At 45.9% G+C, this 17,330-nt stretch overlaps 1 protein-coding gene across 1 annotated transcript in view; it reads right to left on the bottom strand.

The window, feature by feature from the left end:
* The window catches only part of ATP1A1 (ATPase Na+/K+ transporting subunit alpha 1), a 32,579-nt gene that overhangs the window by 3,904 nt on the left and 11,345 nt on the right, over positions 1–17,330 (bottom strand). Inside the window, exons 2-18 of the mRNA XM_082368976.1 lie at positions 16,964–17,068; positions 16,208–16,267; positions 13,873–14,076; positions 13,106–13,219; positions 12,581–12,715; positions 12,351–12,468; positions 11,622–11,890; positions 10,892–11,090; positions 10,528–10,637; positions 8,471–8,605; positions 7,588–7,780; positions 6,145–6,320; positions 3,713–3,849; positions 2,713–2,863; positions 1,931–2,099; positions 1,631–1,785; positions 1,129–1,252 (exon numbers count right to left, since the gene is read on the bottom strand). Of these exons, the coding sequence (XP_082225102.1) occupies positions 1,129–1,252; positions 1,631–1,785; positions 1,931–2,099; positions 2,713–2,863; positions 3,713–3,849; positions 6,145–6,320; positions 7,588–7,780; positions 8,471–8,605; positions 10,528–10,637; positions 10,892–11,090; positions 11,622–11,890; positions 12,351–12,468; positions 12,581–12,715; positions 13,106–13,219; positions 13,873–14,076; positions 16,208–16,267; positions 16,964–17,068 (2,554 nt within the window). The remainder of the gene's footprint in view (positions 1–1,128; positions 1,253–1,630; positions 1,786–1,930; positions 2,100–2,712; positions 2,864–3,712; positions 3,850–6,144; positions 6,321–7,587; positions 7,781–8,470; positions 8,606–10,527; positions 10,638–10,891; positions 11,091–11,621; positions 11,891–12,350; positions 12,469–12,580; positions 12,716–13,105; positions 13,220–13,872; positions 14,077–16,207; positions 16,268–16,963; positions 17,069–17,330) is intronic.

The following is a 17,330-nucleotide window of genomic DNA, read 5'->3' on the forward strand; positions in this document are numbered from 1 at the left end:
AAGGTCTTGATCACTCACAGGCTATGACCGGTGGGACGGACGACCCGGGACACACTCCTTGCTCACGCCTGCTCCACTGTGAGTCACTTTTTAGAGCTTAAAAGACGGTGCCCGGGCCTTGCCCTTAAGCACCCATCTCTATTACTCGATCATCTGCTTCTATCAGGGCACGACCCTTGGGGGTAAAAATCCATTTCCCTACATTTTAATTTCTGAAATATTATGACTTTCCCTCCCATGTCTCAAAACTTTTACACATCGCCTTTCTGCCAGCCACTGTGGAAATCATGAATGTGGCACTTTCTGACCCCATCCTTCTCCTCCCCCACTTTCAGGATCGTTCTGCCCAGGATCCAATCCAATCACTGTGCCCTCAACTTCTTGGGGTGGGATTTCATCCCACGCTCTGGACGTAGTCTTCCTTCTGGTCAAAATTAGAGGTCTTTCTGGCCATCAGCCAATCAATCACTTTGTTGTCAGCCAACTGTCAAATCAATCTTTTCCATATCTCCGTAATGTACTAATCTGTCCCATTTTACCCAAGTGTTCGCAGTGATGCAACCCATTACTCCAGAAGAACAAGTTGCTGATGGTGGCTTCACCAAGTTTTCCTAAAGGCAGAGGATTTAGGATCACTGCCCACCACCGAGACCATGTGTTAGCTGGTCATGCGCCACTGGTGGAACAGAAATCAAGCACTGGGGGTGGGGAGAGTGGGCGTGCAGAGGAGCCACTTGGCGGTGACCTATCAGCCAAACCTGCAAACTCTGGACAGTGAGTTAGGGTTTGCAGAGCCAAATGAGTGACAGACACTAGGTTTCCCCAGGAAAAGCCGCCTATGAGTTAACAGGGCAGCTCCCAGGAACTGTGCCTGGCACTGGAAAGGCTCTGTGAGCAGGGGCGCCCTCGGTTCTAAGGCAGACGGGCTCAGTCGCAGGTGCCCAGTCTAAAGAACTACGGTTTCTTGGCAGACAGCAAAAGATTTATTCCCACTTGGAAGGGAATCTAAAAAACATCCCCAGTCTCACCCTAGGTCATGGCTCATCCTAGATTTGAAAGTCACCCAACATTTGAAGTCTCAGAAGGCAGACACCACCCCCTACAGATACTTTAAACCTGCCGGCTCACCAATCTGTCCGTAGGCCATGCTGATCAGCCGCTCGTTGACGAGTTTGTCCGTTTGGGGGTTTCTGGGCTGTCTCTTCATGATGTCGCTCTCAGCCTGCTCATAAGCCAGGGAGATGGCAGGAACCTGGGGAGGAGGGGCGAGAAGGGATTTCAAGTTATCAGAAACCAGCAAGCTGATGTTGTGAACCTTTTGTTTTAAAATTCTTGCCCTCCCTTTAAAAAATGTTTTTCATAACATGAGATATTACGAGTCCCACTTTCAAAAACAAAAGGGGCAAAGTTATACGAAAGGGAAGGCTTCTATCTGATAAATAGATGTTGTCAGCTGTCTCGAGGAATGATAACACTCAGTCTTTGATGCTGAGGCTGCCACACATCGGAAATGTCACTACCGAGCATTTCTTTTCCTTACAGTGGCCACGGGGACCCAGAGAAGCACAGCGGTGAGTGCTAATGCCACACCTTAACACTGTGGTGTGTGGAAGCCGTGACAGTCACTCACCATGTCTGTCCCCAAGTCGATGCAGAGGATGGTGACAGTCCCCAGGGGTAGTGGAATGTTTGCAATAATAAATATCAGGAAGGGGGTGATCTCTGGAATGTTACTGGTGAGGGTGTAGGCAATGGATTTCTTCAAGTTATCAAAAATCAGACGACCTATGAAAGCAAAAGGTTGCTTTTACTGTAGAGCTTAATGAGAGGGACCAGATACTGCACACATCCCTTAAGCGTACAGAAACTGACACGGCTCGGCAGCATCTGAATGAGGTTTTGGTGGTCGCTTTACATGCAGCACTCTCACCTTCCTCTACTCCAGTCACAATTGAGGCAAAGTTGTCATCCAGGAGAATCATGTCGGCAGCTTGCTTAGACACGTCTGAGCCAGCAATCCCCATGGCAACCCCGATGTCAGCCTTCTTCAAAGCCGGAGAGTCATTGACACCGTCGCCAGTTACAGCCACGATGGCGCCCTGCCAGAAAAAGGAGGGATGCGGGTTAGGAATCGTGTAGTCTAGCGATGGGTATAAGGGAGGTGCGGCCTCCAGTCGCCTCTCAGGACAGACACTGCTCCTTTCCCACTGAGACTCTATAGAGACGCGGAACCGTCACAGCCGGGAATGCACACAGCCACAGCCAGAATCCAGGAGTGACAACAAACGTGTCCCCCACCTTGTTCACAAGGGCTACTCAAAGTCATGACTTGGGCGAGTGGCACTTTGGAAAGCCCCGTTCCTTTATGCATCCCCCCACCCCCAGGTCTTTCCCAGGTATGGGATGCGAGTCTCCTGGACATTCACATCTCCGGTGTACACATTAGGACCCTGCTCTGCTATTCCAGGCGAGTGCCGAAGCTCCGACTCTGGGCCACAGCGAAGACCTGTACAGTGGAGTACGTGTCTCGGCTGAACCGTGATCCAGTCACCACCCTTCTCTCTATGCCTGGAGCGTCTTACTGGCACGTGTATACTGAGACTGAGAGAAACGGGCTCATGTTTCCACCACTGTTGCTTTTTGTTTTTACTGGAACTGCCATCACCGAGGTCAGAAGCACCTGAAAGAGCCCGGCCCCGGCTGTGCGCTGACCTGTCTCTGGCAGCCCTCCACAATGATGAGCTTCTGCTGCGGAGAGGTCCTGGCAAACACGATCTCCGTGTGGTACTTCAGAATGTCATCCAGCTGCTCGGAAGTCATGTCCTTCAGATCACTGCCATGTACCACGCAGGCCTTGGCATCCCTACCATTAGGACCGAAAGACAAGTCACCCATCACTTCACCAGCACGATGCTCATCCCCAAGAAGGAATGTTGCCACGCTACGCAGAACACTGCGTAAACACCACAGAGCCAGGGGGAACTGTCCCCATTATGTGTTATCTGTGCAGTGTTTCACAGGTTACAAAGCATTTTCATATATCTCATTCAAGACTCGCAATAATCACTGGGCAGGCCTGTCTCTCATCCTCCTTTCCCCATCTTTGTAAGACGCATTGAAATAACATAACTAAGTTTTAGGCGGTGACGGAGCTGATGAAAAACCAAACCCAAAGTAGGGTTTGGCTGGGGGGGGGGGGGGTGGCCCTCAACCTTAACAAAACATTAAAAACAAAGTTGTCTCAAGTTATCTACTTTACTTTATTACCAAAATCTCCCTTTCTGGCCTGAGCTACCTGGACAATTGTGCCTTGCCCATTTTATTTTGTTAGTGTGGACCTGAAAACGACAAGGTGCTTGGGTAATGGGCAGTATGGCGCAGTGGTTAACAGCGTGAACTCAGAAGCTACACTGCCGAGTGTACGGCGTGACTCGGCCTCAGCCTCCCTGCTCTGCAAGGTGGGAGTATCACCTGCCTTCGTGGGTACTGTAGCAAGTGCTTAGAGCGGTAGGCACCATCTAAGTGTGGCTTATGGTGACCGCTCTTATTGAAAACCCTCCCTAGGAACGACAAGGCTGTTTTCTGGCACTGGAGGGGCATCCCTAACCCGGAGCAAGCCTAGAAGAGAACTGTGTAGAACACCAAGCTGAAGATGCCCAACTACCAGCATCTGCACATTCAAGGCAACAGTGCTCTGACCTTCCTGCCTTACCTGGGGTTCACCTGGCTCACGGGGATGTTAAGGCGGGCAGCGATGTCTTCTACGGTCTCGTTTCCTTCCGAGATGATGCCCACACCTTTGGCAATGGCTTTGGCTGTGATTGGATGGTCTCCGGTGACCATGATGACCTGTGACAAGGAAGAGGACAATTTATTGAACGCAGCAGCCAAGCAAATGACCTTGAGAAGTCTTACAAGTACGCAAGAGTAAGTGTCAAGGATGACTCGGCTTGGAATATCAAAGGGAAAGAAATGCAAATATAAAACCGATAAACATGAACTAGCCCAAAATACAGACATGAGTTCACAGAAGACACAAAGCAATACCCAGTTTTTATCTTGGCACACAATCACACAGAATAAACAATATCTTTTTCCTTTTACACCATCACAGAAAAATACTTAAATTTACTGAAACCAACAAAAAAAATGATAAAAATCTGATGCTGGTGAGTAAAGGGTCAGCATCCTGAAACTGGCCCAATTTGGAGGGAAAGCAGTAAGTAACAAGAATTCAAATCAGTCACTGCTCTTTTTGACCCCAGATTATATTTAGAATACAGTCGAGGTGGTAGGAGAATAATTTTTACAAAGCTTTTCAGGGCAGTAGTACTCATGAGAATGAGAAAGCGGAGAATCAAACAGCCAGCAACAAGGGAGACTACACGAACTACACTGAACCACACTGTATCAGCGTACCTGAACAATACTCTGCAACTTAAGACCAATACAGAGTATGCCAAACATTCCTTCCAAAACCAGTTCACTGAAAACACAGAATACATGCCATTCACTGCATGAAGCGTATTAATTTAGAACAAGGCAAATATTTCAAAATAACACTATGACATAAATCACAGCAAGATCCTTTTTGACCCACCTCCTAGAGAAATGGAAATAAAAACAAAAATAAACAAATGGGACCTAATAAAACTTAAAAGCTTTTGCACAGCAAAGGAAATCATAAACAAGACAAAAAGACAACCCTCAGAATGGGAGAAAATATTTGCAAACGAAGCAACTGACAGAGGATTAATCTCCAAAATATACAAGCAGCTCTGTGCAGCTCAATATCAAAAAAACAAACAACCCAATCCAAAAATGGGCAGAAGACCTAAACAGACATTTCTCCAAAGAAGACATACAGATGGCCAACAAAACATGAAAGGATGCTCAACATCACTAATCATTAGAGAAATGCAAATCAAAACTACAGTGAGCTATCACCTCACACGAGTCAGAATGGCCATCATCAAAACATCTACAAACAATAAATGCTGGAGAGGGTGTCGAGAAAAGGGGACCCTCCTGCACTGCTGGTGGGAATGTAAATTGATACAGCCACTATGGAGAACAGTATGGAGGTTCCTTAAAAAACTAAAAATAGAACTACCATACTACCCAGCAATCCCATTACTGGGCATATACCCTGAGAAAACCATAATTCAAAAAGAGTCATGTACCACAATGTTCACTGCAGCTCTATTTACAATAGCCAGGACATGGAAGCATCCTAAGTGTCCGTCGACAGATGAATGGATAAAGACGATGTGGTACATATATACAATGGAATATTACTCAGCCATGAAAAGAAACGAAATTGAGTTATTTGTAGTGAGGTGCACGGACCTAGAGTCTATCATACAGAGTGAAGTGAGTCAGAAAGAGAAAAACAAATACCGTAGGCTAACACATATATATGGAATCTAAAAAAAAAAAAAGGTTCTGAAGAACCTAGGGGCAGGACAGGAATAAAGACACATAGAGAATGGACTTGAGGACACGGGGAGGGGGGAGGGTAAGCTGAGACGAAGTGAGAGAGTGGCATGGACATATATACACTACCAAATGTAAAATAGACAGCTAGTGGGAAGCAGCCGCAGAGCACAGGGAGATCAGCTCGGTGCTTTGTGACCACCTAGAGGGGTGGGGTAGGGAGGGTGGGAGGGAGATGCAAGAGGGAGGGGATATGGGGATATATGTATATGTATAGCTGATTCACTTTGTTATAAAGCAGAAACTAACACACCATTGTAAAGCAATTATACTCCAATAAAGATGTTAAAAAAAAAAAAGTGCCAATATACTTTGTTGAATTTGTTAAACCATACTACTTTTAAAATAAATTTATTTATTAAAAAAAAAAAAAACTTACCAAGTCTTCTGCTCTTTTTAATTTGCTACATTACATTTCCCTTAAAAAGTTGATTTTTTTTTTTTTTTTCAATCCCTCATCTGCAGTTTACACCAACATCTTAATAACATTTGGTCTTCTCTGGTGGTAACTAAAAAGCTTTGGAGATGAGAAATTGATACTCTGGGTGAGAAACACCAGCTGCCACATGGACCCCACAAGGCAACGTCACTAAGTAGGGCGCCCCGAGCTGCTGAGAGGTGATGCCAAAAAGGGGGGCGGGGCATTACCTTAATTCCAGCACTTCGACATTTGCCCACGGCATCAGGGACGGCAGCCCGTGGTGGGTCGATCATGGAGATGAGCCCCACGAAGCAGAGATTATCAACAGGGAAATTCACATCATCGGTGTCAAACTGGAAGCCTTCGGGAAACTGTTCATCTGGCAGGAAAAGGTGGCAGAAACCTGCAGGAGGGCAGGGAGCCTGTGAGGACTTCCAGTGACAGAGGCAGCAGCAGGACAGCGGCTTATTATTCACTCAGCTTGGAAGGTTTTTTAAAGTCTACTTTTATAACCAAGTGAGTTTTATCGAACGTTTATGAATGACACAGAATGCCTAGAAGAAAAACTGTGCAAAAGACAGAATCCATCACTAAGCCTCAGAGGAAGAGGCTTTGTTCAATGTAGAGCAGACCGACTCGGGCACCATGGTTTCCGGCTCCTAGACCTGCCCACTCAGTTACTGAGACGTGGCACATCGTGTAAGTATTTGTCTCCACTTCCGTCTCTGGGAAAAATCAAGGCCACATCTCTGCTCACTGTTCATCTAACCAAAGTATACTGCTGAGCACCCACGTGGGCCATCGGGCCAGCTTCTTTGAGGATAAATGCAGATCAGACACGTTCTGCCCAAGGGGTTTATATCTAGTATTATTGTTCACACAAGAATCATGATATTTAAGATATTTCTTTCAATGTTGTGTGAGGGTTACAGTGGACTTTAAAGTGGTATCAAGTGGAGTTCATATAAGAGAGGCTGCTTCTACTTTGGGGTGGGAGGTGCAGAAACAAACATCACTTAAGAGCGACCTTCCAGTTGGATAGAGACCTAAGACACCTCAAGTTAGACGAGAGCAGGTAAGAACATGAGTAAGGGACCACTTCTAAGTTATCCAAACTAAGAAGAGAAGAATTATATCAATAATGAATTTTTATCTGCCAACCTACAAGATTATAAATGCCACTTTCTCAGTGACACAGTGGGTCAAGGTACTTCTAATCCGAGGTGGCTGACAGAGCAGGAAGGACAGGTGGCATCCTGGGCCCCGAGTTTACCGTTCATCTAATTTATGAGCTGGCGGCACAAGTGCCCGTGTAAGTTCACAGCCATTCTGTGGCAGTCAGGAAGTGGCTTTATTCTAGATGCCCTAAGGAATTAATTTTCATTTCGTTAAGTTTACAGATCATGGGCACAGCAACAAAAGCCAGATAATAAAACTCTTTTCCCCTCTTTTTTTTGAGCAAACAGAACTGACCAGCATGAGACCAAAGGTCAAAGTCCGAGTCAGAAGCAAACCAGCAGCATGTTGCCGTCCAGTGTCTCCAGCGCTTATTGTTTTCAAAACAATAGGGGGCAAATAAAGGGACGTTAAGGAGAAACAGAGGTTAACCCAGTAAGTTGCAATCGTCTCCCGGACTTGTCTGCGGCCCTGTTGCCAGGCTATCTGCCTACCCAGCACGCGCTCTCCGAGGCCACCCAGCTCCAGGTAGGCGTTCTGAAAGGCGTCCTTCAGCTCCTCGTCCAGGGGCTGCTCCTTGCCGTGGATGAGGATGGAGCTGCAGCGGTCCAGGATCCTTTCGGGAGCACCTTTCATCACCAGCAGGTGCCGGGGCTCAGCCGTGTTGAGGTTCTTGTGGATGGACAACTGTGAAGGATGGTGGAGATGCAAACGTTGGATGGCTTGGGACGGGCAGCCCAGGGAGGGAATTTTTTTCTTTTTTTGGGCCGCGTCGCGCAGCTTGTGGGATCTTAGTTCCCCGACCAGGGACGGAACCCAGGCCCTCGTTAGTGAAAGGGTGGAGTCCTAACCACTGGACCACCAGGTTAAGTCCCTAGTAGTTGTTTTCAAAAATATCCAAGAGCCCCTATTTCTGAACTCTGAAGTGTCTCGCACGTTGTGACACACTTTGAATGCTACAGAAGAAACAAACGTGGTGAGGTGCTCATACATCCCTGACACGTGTTCATGTACACAGTTTTCCCGAAGAAAATTCAGAAAAGGGACTGGCACACATGTGTGCACCTGCAGCCCTACCCAGCCCCCTCTCCAAACGCCCACACCCACTCCAACCGACAAATGAGAATTCAAAAGGGCCCAGACAACATATTAGAAGAGGCTTCATTTATCCTACTAATAGTCAAATAAATTCAGATTTTCGATACGGAGTCAGGGTAAGATGTAAAGTTAAAAGCATTCATAAAAGAGTGTGACTCATTCGTTTTTAGAAAGCATTTCAGCGTGGAAAATTCCAAAAGGGATGATGGATCTTTTTCCAGAGTATGTCCTTCTCTTCTGTCCCCTCGGGCCCCCCACAAGGTCCCCAGACCCTCAGACCTGGTACTTGTTGGTGGAGTTGAAGGGTATCTCGACGATCTTGGTGTATCTCTCTCTCATCTCCTTCACAGAACCGCAGCACAGCTCAATGCACTTCAGGAGCGCGGACTCGGACGCATCGCCTGCAACGGCCCGCTGCGAACAGAGACGCCTCTGTTAGTCACCCTGAAAGCGCTCTACCCAGGCATCGCTGAAAGCCAGAGAAGACTCAGAATGTCTTCCCACCCGTCAGGAGGAGAGGGGAGCTGGGCGAGGAGGAGCACAGTTGTGGCAAGTGACCACGGCGTCATAGCCCCTAAACTCCAACCTCTTCCTTGCCGGCCTCCTGGCCTCCCACCCCACCCAGAGGCCACCCCCCGCCCCCGAAACCGGTGCGAGAAGGCGTCACCTACGCTTGGAAGAAGCACAAGACACTCTTCCAACCTACTCTGGCCTTTTTTACCTTCCCTGGGCCTGCTGAGAAGTCTCAAAGCCAACCATTCCCAACCACCTATTTCTAGTTATGAATCTGAAAATACAGAGTGAGAATGTAAATAGTTACGGTCCCCTTCACTGCCCTGCAATTTAAAAAAGAAAACGCCTTGCGTTCTCAATACAGAGGGCAAGCTGTCTGTGTCAAGGGCAAAACAGGACTTTACATTCTAAACTAATTCAATTGTGCAGGATTGTCTGGGCCTGAATGATGCAAACTGAAAGCTATTATTAGCTCCAACGGTAATGTAATCAGCCACCATTGTAGTTAATGCATACATTTTCGGTAATACATATATTTTGTGTGATACACTGTTACACTTAGATTTTGACATACTAAAAACATTTTCGGCTACAGCCAACTCTTACACAGATAAACATTTTAGAACTTTGGCATGCCAGGCCGCACGTGCAGATAGCAAGTTAATGCTCACTTACAAATACAGTAGCCCTGTTTAATAAGAAATGTGGCCAGGTTTGGTAAGAAGCATGAAATAAGTGGGATCACTTTAATAAAGGCCAGTTACTAAAGCAGAATTGGGCTGCATGCCTTTTTTTAAATTTTTGATAATGCCATTAATATAACATGGCCCCAACCCCCTGAAATAACTTCTCATGCTACCTTTCTGGAGCTTTGAAATGAGCGAAGACTGGATACTTATGAGTCCCTGTTCTCAAAGCCTAGAAAATTTCCACTTTGAGGTAAGAAAAACGATGAAGCTGGCATCTCAAGTTTTATCCCAAGATCAACAACATCTTCCTCAAAACAACATCAATTCAAATGCCAAGAGAATCTCCTTTAAAGAATAAAGGAATCCTATCTTCACAACAGAAGCCATCTCGGTTCCATCGGAGGCACATGGTCTTCGACAACCCAGTTTCTACCCAGAACCACCATAGGCAGCTTCGGGGAGAGGGAGTCGCCCAGAGGGCCCCGTGCAGCTCCTCTTGTCCGCAAGGACCTTGTGCAGCTCGTGACCTTTCTGGGACCAAGTCTTTACTGGGCCACACAGAAAAATCTCTCAGTCATTTCAAATTTCATGCAAATTCCACGAGGCTACGCTTAGCTTATTTCTGCGTCATTAGTAGCCAACTAAGAACAAATAAGATAAGAGAAATAGCTGAGTTGTTATTTTAAGAAAATAAATGGCTTAAGGGATTGACTGGAATCTGCTGTATCCTAATAGGCAAATGCGATTATTAAGTCACAAAAGTAGCCCTCACTGTCTGCTAGGTTAGGCGATCACCACGTAAACTCAAGAGTAGTAAAGCTGGATTTTACTAATTAGGTTTTTCACCAGTAAAGATTGCCTCCCACCTCCCCCAACTCCTCTTTGGTCAGTTTTTACTGTATATTCCCCCTTTACTGACCTATATTGACCGCAGGGTACTGAAAGTAGTTTGGGGTCTACAGGCGACACAACTCAAGTTACACATAGCAAAGCATTCCATGGACCATTCCAAGTGTCCCAGTTACTCTACAGCCCCCAAAGGCCACGTGCTATTTAAAGAGAACCCTCAGGTGGTGGTTCTTGGGTGGCATCTGCACACCTCGAAGGCAACCTTAACAGAACTGCTGAGCCTACCTTCAGGATAGGCAGGTTGTCCTGGTTAGCCTGAAACACGGCCCTGTTACAAAGCCCTGCAATTCTGGACAGAGCGAGCCAGGTGGCCGAGGTCTTGTCGAATGAGACACCTGGTGGAAGCAAAAAGAGAGGAAAATAATGAGCTAGCTTTGTACTAAGGGCCCACAGAAATGTGAGGTGACACGCCTCATTTCCCAATGAATGCAACCAGTCAGGTTTTCGGCATTTTCCAGCTATGTGTGTACTGACATGCAAACAAAACCCCAAAAGACAAAAAACCCAAACCATCTAAAACCCTCTTTACCAAATGATAAAATGCAAGCAAGCAGGTGAGGCTCAGGTGTGGGCCGGGCCCTGGTCTTACCACTCTGATTCTCCGTCGTGTCGGCCTCGTGGATTTGATTGTCGAACCACATGTGGGCCACCGTCATCCGGTTCTGGGTCAGAGTTCCGGTTTTGTCTGAGCAGATGGTAGACGTGGACCCCAAGGTCTCCACAGCCTCCAGGTTCTTCACTAAGCAGTTCTTCCTGGCCATGCGCTTGGCGGTCAGGGTCAGGCACACCTAAAGCGTTGGAGCCAGATTACTTCAAACTCAACCAGGCGGGCCATTCCATACTAACTCTGGCTACCCCCTAACATGGGAGCAATTTGTCTAAAACTACATCTCTCCAAGCTTCCTCTGAAGTTGGAGGAAATAATAATGGTAACGTGTATATGGGGCTTCCCCCACCCCCCTCCAAAAAGCAGACTATTAAGAAAAGTGAAAATAGCCAGGATTTACCATAGTCTGTTTTCCCTACTTACCCCCAAGTTCTTCTCCTTTCTGTGCTACACTGTTCTGGACCATGTGATAAAATTCAAGGAAAAAAAAAAGTATGCTTCTGGGTTACTATCTTCCGTATGAAAACATGCTGAGGTCTTTTCACTGTCTAACCCCACCAGGTGGCTCTGAAGAAAACCCACGTACAAACACATGCAAAAAAAAACCGAAGTCGGCAGCCCCCGCAGTCCCTGAGGAAAGGGTAGCGGATGAGTCTCACAATCAGGCAGGCCGTCAAGAGTGAGCGAGCATCGCCTTCCCCAAGCCTCTTACCGTGACGGTGGCCAGCAAACCCTCTGGCACGTTGGCTACGATGATGCCGATGAGGAAGATGACGGCCTCAAGCCAGGTGTACTCGAGGATCAGAGAAAGGATGAAGAACGACATGCCCAGGAACACGGCCACACCCGTGATGATGTGGATAAAGTGTTCAATTTCCGCAGCGATGGGAGTCTGGCCCCCTTCCAGCCCAGAAGCGAGCGTGGCGATTCTGCCCATCACGGTGCGATCCCCCGTGTACACGACAATGCCACGTGCAGTACCTTAAAAGGAGGAGGAGGGGGAATTGTACTAAATTTTACCAATGAAGCCACAGACTCTGCACAATTACCTGGCAGGGTTTAAAAAAAAGAGACAGAAATACACATGTTTTTAAGGGCCAGCTCCTTGGTGGTATACGCTGTCTGTTTTAAACTATAGGGACTTTGGCACAGGGATTTCTCTCCATTAGCAGGACAGCAGCTCCAAACCCCATGCTAGCTTAGCACTGCCAACAGAAGAGGCACGCAGGAGGTGGAGGGAAGAGGGAAAAAACAGCCCCGAGGCTTCCTGGGTCTTCCTGCCAGCAAGTCAATTGCTTCTGCCCTGTGCCTAACTGAAGTGGTCAGAAATGGGGCCAGTAAGACAAAAAGAGAAATTGTGGCCGTGGGTTTTTTTGGTGGTGGTTGTTAATGCCCAAGATAAATGCCACGCCGTGCTGAAGAGTGCTTCAAAACGGTCTACCTTCAACGCAGTTGGTTGAAAAAAAGGCAATGTTCCTTGTCTCCAGCGGGTTTTCATTGGTGAAATCCGGAGACCTGGTCTGCGGTTCTGATTCTCCAGTGAGTGAGGAGTTATCCACCTGCCCGTGAGAAAAGTAAGACGCGCCACGTGAGCAGCACAAGCCTTGTCCCGGGCTACTGGACCACTCAACCCACTCTGTCCGGAGCTACGGAGACTCTGTTTAAACCTACCTTGCAGCCGTTCGCAGAGATGATTCTGAGATCAGCAGGGATTCGATCCCCTCCTTTCACTTCCACCAGATCCCCAACGACAACTTCTTCTGCATTTATGCTCATTTTTTCACCATTTCGAATCACAAGGGCTTGCTTTGGAAGGAGAATACAGTTTACACCATTCCATCAGATAAAAACGAATAACAGCAAGAAGGTAGTGTCAAAATTACCAAATGATCTGTAATCCTAATTATCTGAATGTATAGCAAAGATATTAATCTGTTTACTTATACAAGTTACAAAAGCTTGCTCAAGTTATCTAAGAGGCAGTCCGCATGTTGCCATCGTGCTGTGTACGTCCAGAGGGAAGACACTCACTTTTTGGGGTATAAGAAAAACAGATCTGGTTTTGGTTGTGGGGAGAAGGCATCCCCCCCTCTCTCTGATGGAGCCACTGAATATTTGGAAAACCTCAGCTTCACACCAGCTCACATTCTTGGGGCTGTCAAGTCACCTGATGGGGAAGGACAAAGTGGCAGGTACCTGAGGAACCATGTTTTTGAAGGACTCCATGATCTTTGAGCTTTTAGCTTCTTGATAGTAGGAGAAACACCCAGTTATGATGACGACGGCGGACAGCACCACACCAAGATACAGCTGGGACAGAACAAACAAGTTAGGATGCATGGTTCTTAGTAAAGAATTGGGAACATTCAGTTAATTTTCGACTGAATAAAAACCAGACTTTTAACAGAGATCAAGGCTTCAGAAATACAAAACTCATGTCTTCATGTTTCTCTTCCAAGAGACGGTGTACAAGAGTGTCAGAAATGGAGTCACACTGACACTTGGTCACTAGCTTGACAGACTTTGGGAAATATTCTACATGAATCAGTTTCTCCTGCTTTATTAAAGAAAGATATTTTCAAAACAACTTGTGACTTCTGAAGAATGGCTACCGAACGTTTCTGGACGTGTGTAATGTTCCAATATTAAAAGCTGTGCTCTGCCACTCAGTGGCAGCAAGACCTGAGCCAGGGCCTGAGCAGAGCTGCTTGTTCACAGCAACAACATGCAGGGCACATGCCCAGCTTGGAAGAACATCTACACACAGGGCAGGAGATGGGAGAGAGAACTTGAAACGAAGAAGGAAGAACGGATGGGCCTTGAAGGCAATCGTTGCTGATGCTACTTTTTCCCAGTGTTTAAAACCATCAAGTAACCAGTGGTAACTGAAAATAAGTAGGTGGCAAAGACAGAGGATACTTTATGCATACCTAATAATCCAAATTAGGAACTATGGCACTCACATTATCATTTTGAGGTTCCTCTTCTGTAGCAGCTTGGATGCCATAGGCCAAGAAACAAAGAATTGCTCCAATCCACAGTAACATTGAGAACCCCCCGAACAGCTGCCGACAGAACTTGACCCATTCGGGGGTCGTGGGTGGGGGAGTGAGGGCATTGGGACCGTCTCGAGCCAGGATCTCAGCAGCTCGGGCAGTTGTTAAGCCCTGAGAAATAGAGCAACATAAATAAGACAAACTGCTTCAGGACTTACAAGCTAATACAGCCACCAGACAGCTGGGAAGCTGCAATAAAAGAGTTGGGGAGAAAACTAAATGTCCCAGGGCAATGTAGAAGCTGGAAAATTCTGATGATTCCCCGCCTAACCCCCGCCCATGTCCGCCAACAGTTCAGGCAAACAACAGCCTAAGTTTCCTGAGGAACCTACAACACCCAAACTAAAATTCTTTTAAAATTGATAAACGGACAGACTGGAATCTGGTCTGGTCTCTTCCGAGTTTTAGATAAGGGATTCATGTCAAACTGCATTTTTACCAAAAAGATATCAATCTTAACTAATCGATTCAGTTTTGCAAATTAAGAGCTTAAGAGTTTCCTATGTATTGAATCTGTCAGGGAAGGGGGAGGGGAAAAAAAATCACTCTATAAATATCAAAGGAGGAAAAAAAAAATCTCTGTCAGAATCCAACCTGTTATTGGGTTAACTTGCCAAGCTTCAGTATAGAACTTTATTCTATGGATGGCAATTAAAATACTTGTCTGGCAGGGAAGGGTTCACACATGTGCATATTTGAGCTAACCCCCTGGACACCTGTCAGTTGAAAAGTATTCACTGGAAGAAGCATCCACTGTACTTGGGCCCTGCTGTTTTCTAATGGGCCTTAAAACCAAGATGCAATGACAGCAGACAAGAGACACGAGGCTCCGGCCATGAAGGGAAAATGTGATTACTTTCATCATAGAATACCAACTCATAAAAAAGACAGAAAACACATTTTTGCCTGAAGTGTGTATATATATTTTGTTTTCATGTTATTTTTAATATTGTAGTTAACTAGGGAGTATAGGGAAAGGGATAAAGAACATCAAATGGTTCAAGGAAAATAAGGACTTATTTAGGACCCTCCTCTGCCTCAAGTTCGTGATGTGATCCCTGGACAGAATAACCACCACCACCACCACCAGCCATCTGAGCTGTCTCTACTTGTTGAGCACTGAATTGATCCAGTGCTTCCAATAATTGTTTAATTCTCACCACAACCCGTTTTACAAGTAAGAAAACAGACCCACAGCATTTGAATAAGTAACTTAGGGTCCCAAAGAGCATACTTCATAGGAATCTAGTGAAAACTTCAGTGAGATAACCCGTGTGATGTGCTCAGAGAGGAACTACCTGCTGGGTCTTAGAGTCAGGCCTCCTCTCAGAGCTTAAGGCCCCCAGACTTCTCAGAACTTCTTGATAATTTATTGAAACAATAGGTATATGTTAGCTGGCACTCTAGTCATTCCTCAGACTTTTTAGTGACTGTCTAGAAAATAACAAACTCCACCCCTGCGCCTGACTGTTTACTTTTATATTGTTTGTGGCAAAGTTAGTATCAAAATCCCCTCGATAACAAGGATACACAATACATACTTTATTTAAAGGTTTCTTTGAGCTGTTTAGAAAACAAGCTTCAAATAAATGATAGAATAAACCAAAGGCTCTGACATACAGCAATGAGCTAGCTGATAAAAGTGCAAAAATCTGAATCGTTCAAGATTCAACTAGTTGAAATAATCAACTCAATTTAACAAATGTAGAAGAATAAAGGGAAGATTTGTAATCACAAGGTCAGGGGATGAGCATGGCTTTGGAGCTTTTCAGTTTCAAATCCTGGGACTCCCACCTATGGGCTGTCACCTGCTACAAGATGGGGAAAATAACGTGTACTTCCAAAAAGTTTCAAGGGAAACAAAATAGTAAAACAGCATATAAGAGCCCAGGCTCTGGGACTTCCCTGGTGGTCCAGTGGTTAAGACTTGGCCTTCCAATGCAGGGGGTATGGGTTTGAGCTCTGGTCGGAGAGCTAAGACCCTACATGCCTTGCGGCCAAAAAACCAAAACGTAAAACAGAAGCAATGTTGTAACAAATTCAATTAAGACTTAAAAAAGAAAAAAATTGGTCCACATGAAAAATCTTTAAAAAAAAAGGGCCCAAGCTTTGTGCACATCATGTAGCAGACACTCAGATGGTGGCTCTCATTGTTCTCCTTGAGTCCCTAAGGTTAGGCCTGTGATACTGGGGAAAACGGGATAGGGGAAATCAGGATTCTATACAACAAATTAGAACATACTCGGCTCAAGTCCGTTCCGTATTTGCGATGAAGCTCATCAAGGCTAAGTTTATGGTCATCCTAAGGGAAAACAGAAGGAAGAGAATTAAACACTGTACCATTAAAAAAAAAAAAAAAAAGAAAGATTTAAAAAAGCATCAATATCACTACTCCTCACTATCATTAGGCTCAGAAGACAAGTTTTTCTTCAGTGCACAAGTTAGTATACTTTCACCATTGCCCAATGGCTTGGCAACCACACAGCCACCTACTGAATGGTCTTCACTGGAGAATGGCCCAAGCTGTGTGACGGGAGCCCGACTGCCTGCCACCTATCGTCAGAGAAACCCAGCAGTCTTAGAGACCTACTAGACCTCATCTACCTTCTCTGATGACCAGGCAGACTATAGACAGGTTGCATCTGTGGACGCCTCCGCAGCCTGCAGAGGTTGGAAGTTCCCCGTGTTCAGTAGGATGCAGAAACACAAAAGCAATGGCCCACGATAATATCAACCACAGTTCCTCTGTGGACCTTTGGTTATGCCAGAGTGTTGAGTAACTTGTCCAACCCTCTAATGGCTTTTATAATGAAATTTTTCCATAGCAACCTCTACAATTCAGTAAAATCTGTATGACTGCTATAATCTCTTTACTTTGAAAACGAAGCAAGTCTCTGACTGAAGGATGACTGGGGGGAGGGGTACCATACACTCAAAAGATGTAAGATACAATTAATTTTTAAGACGAACAAAGAGCAACCTTCCTCCTAGTACTTACCATAGAAACTTCTTTCTTCAGCTCGTCCATATCCCTCTCTTTCTTGGCCTTCTTTTTGTCGCCATGCTCTGAAACAGCTGCGGGTTCATATTTATCACGTCCAACCTATAGAGGAATGTGGGAAATGTGCGGTTGTGAATTCGGAACAGCATTTCGAAACTCAAGATTGTGGAGAAAGGATTTTCAGCAGTTTTAGGAGAGCCATCATTTTGAACAGTCACTGGGCTAATATCCATGGAAATATATGTTCTAATGCTGCATACTCAACAGCAGTCTAGGATTAATACTGCCATCATTAGCTCAGGTCAGGCCATCTGCATCCTAGGGCACTAAGACCAATGGGAAAGTCCTGTCAGGCCTCAGAATG

Source organism: Balaenoptera borealis, assembly GCF_965194805.1.
Source record: "Balaenoptera borealis genome assembly, chromosome: 1".
In the NCBI taxonomy this organism is placed as follows: Eukaryota; Metazoa; Chordata; class Mammalia; order Artiodactyla; family Balaenopteridae; genus Balaenoptera; species Balaenoptera borealis.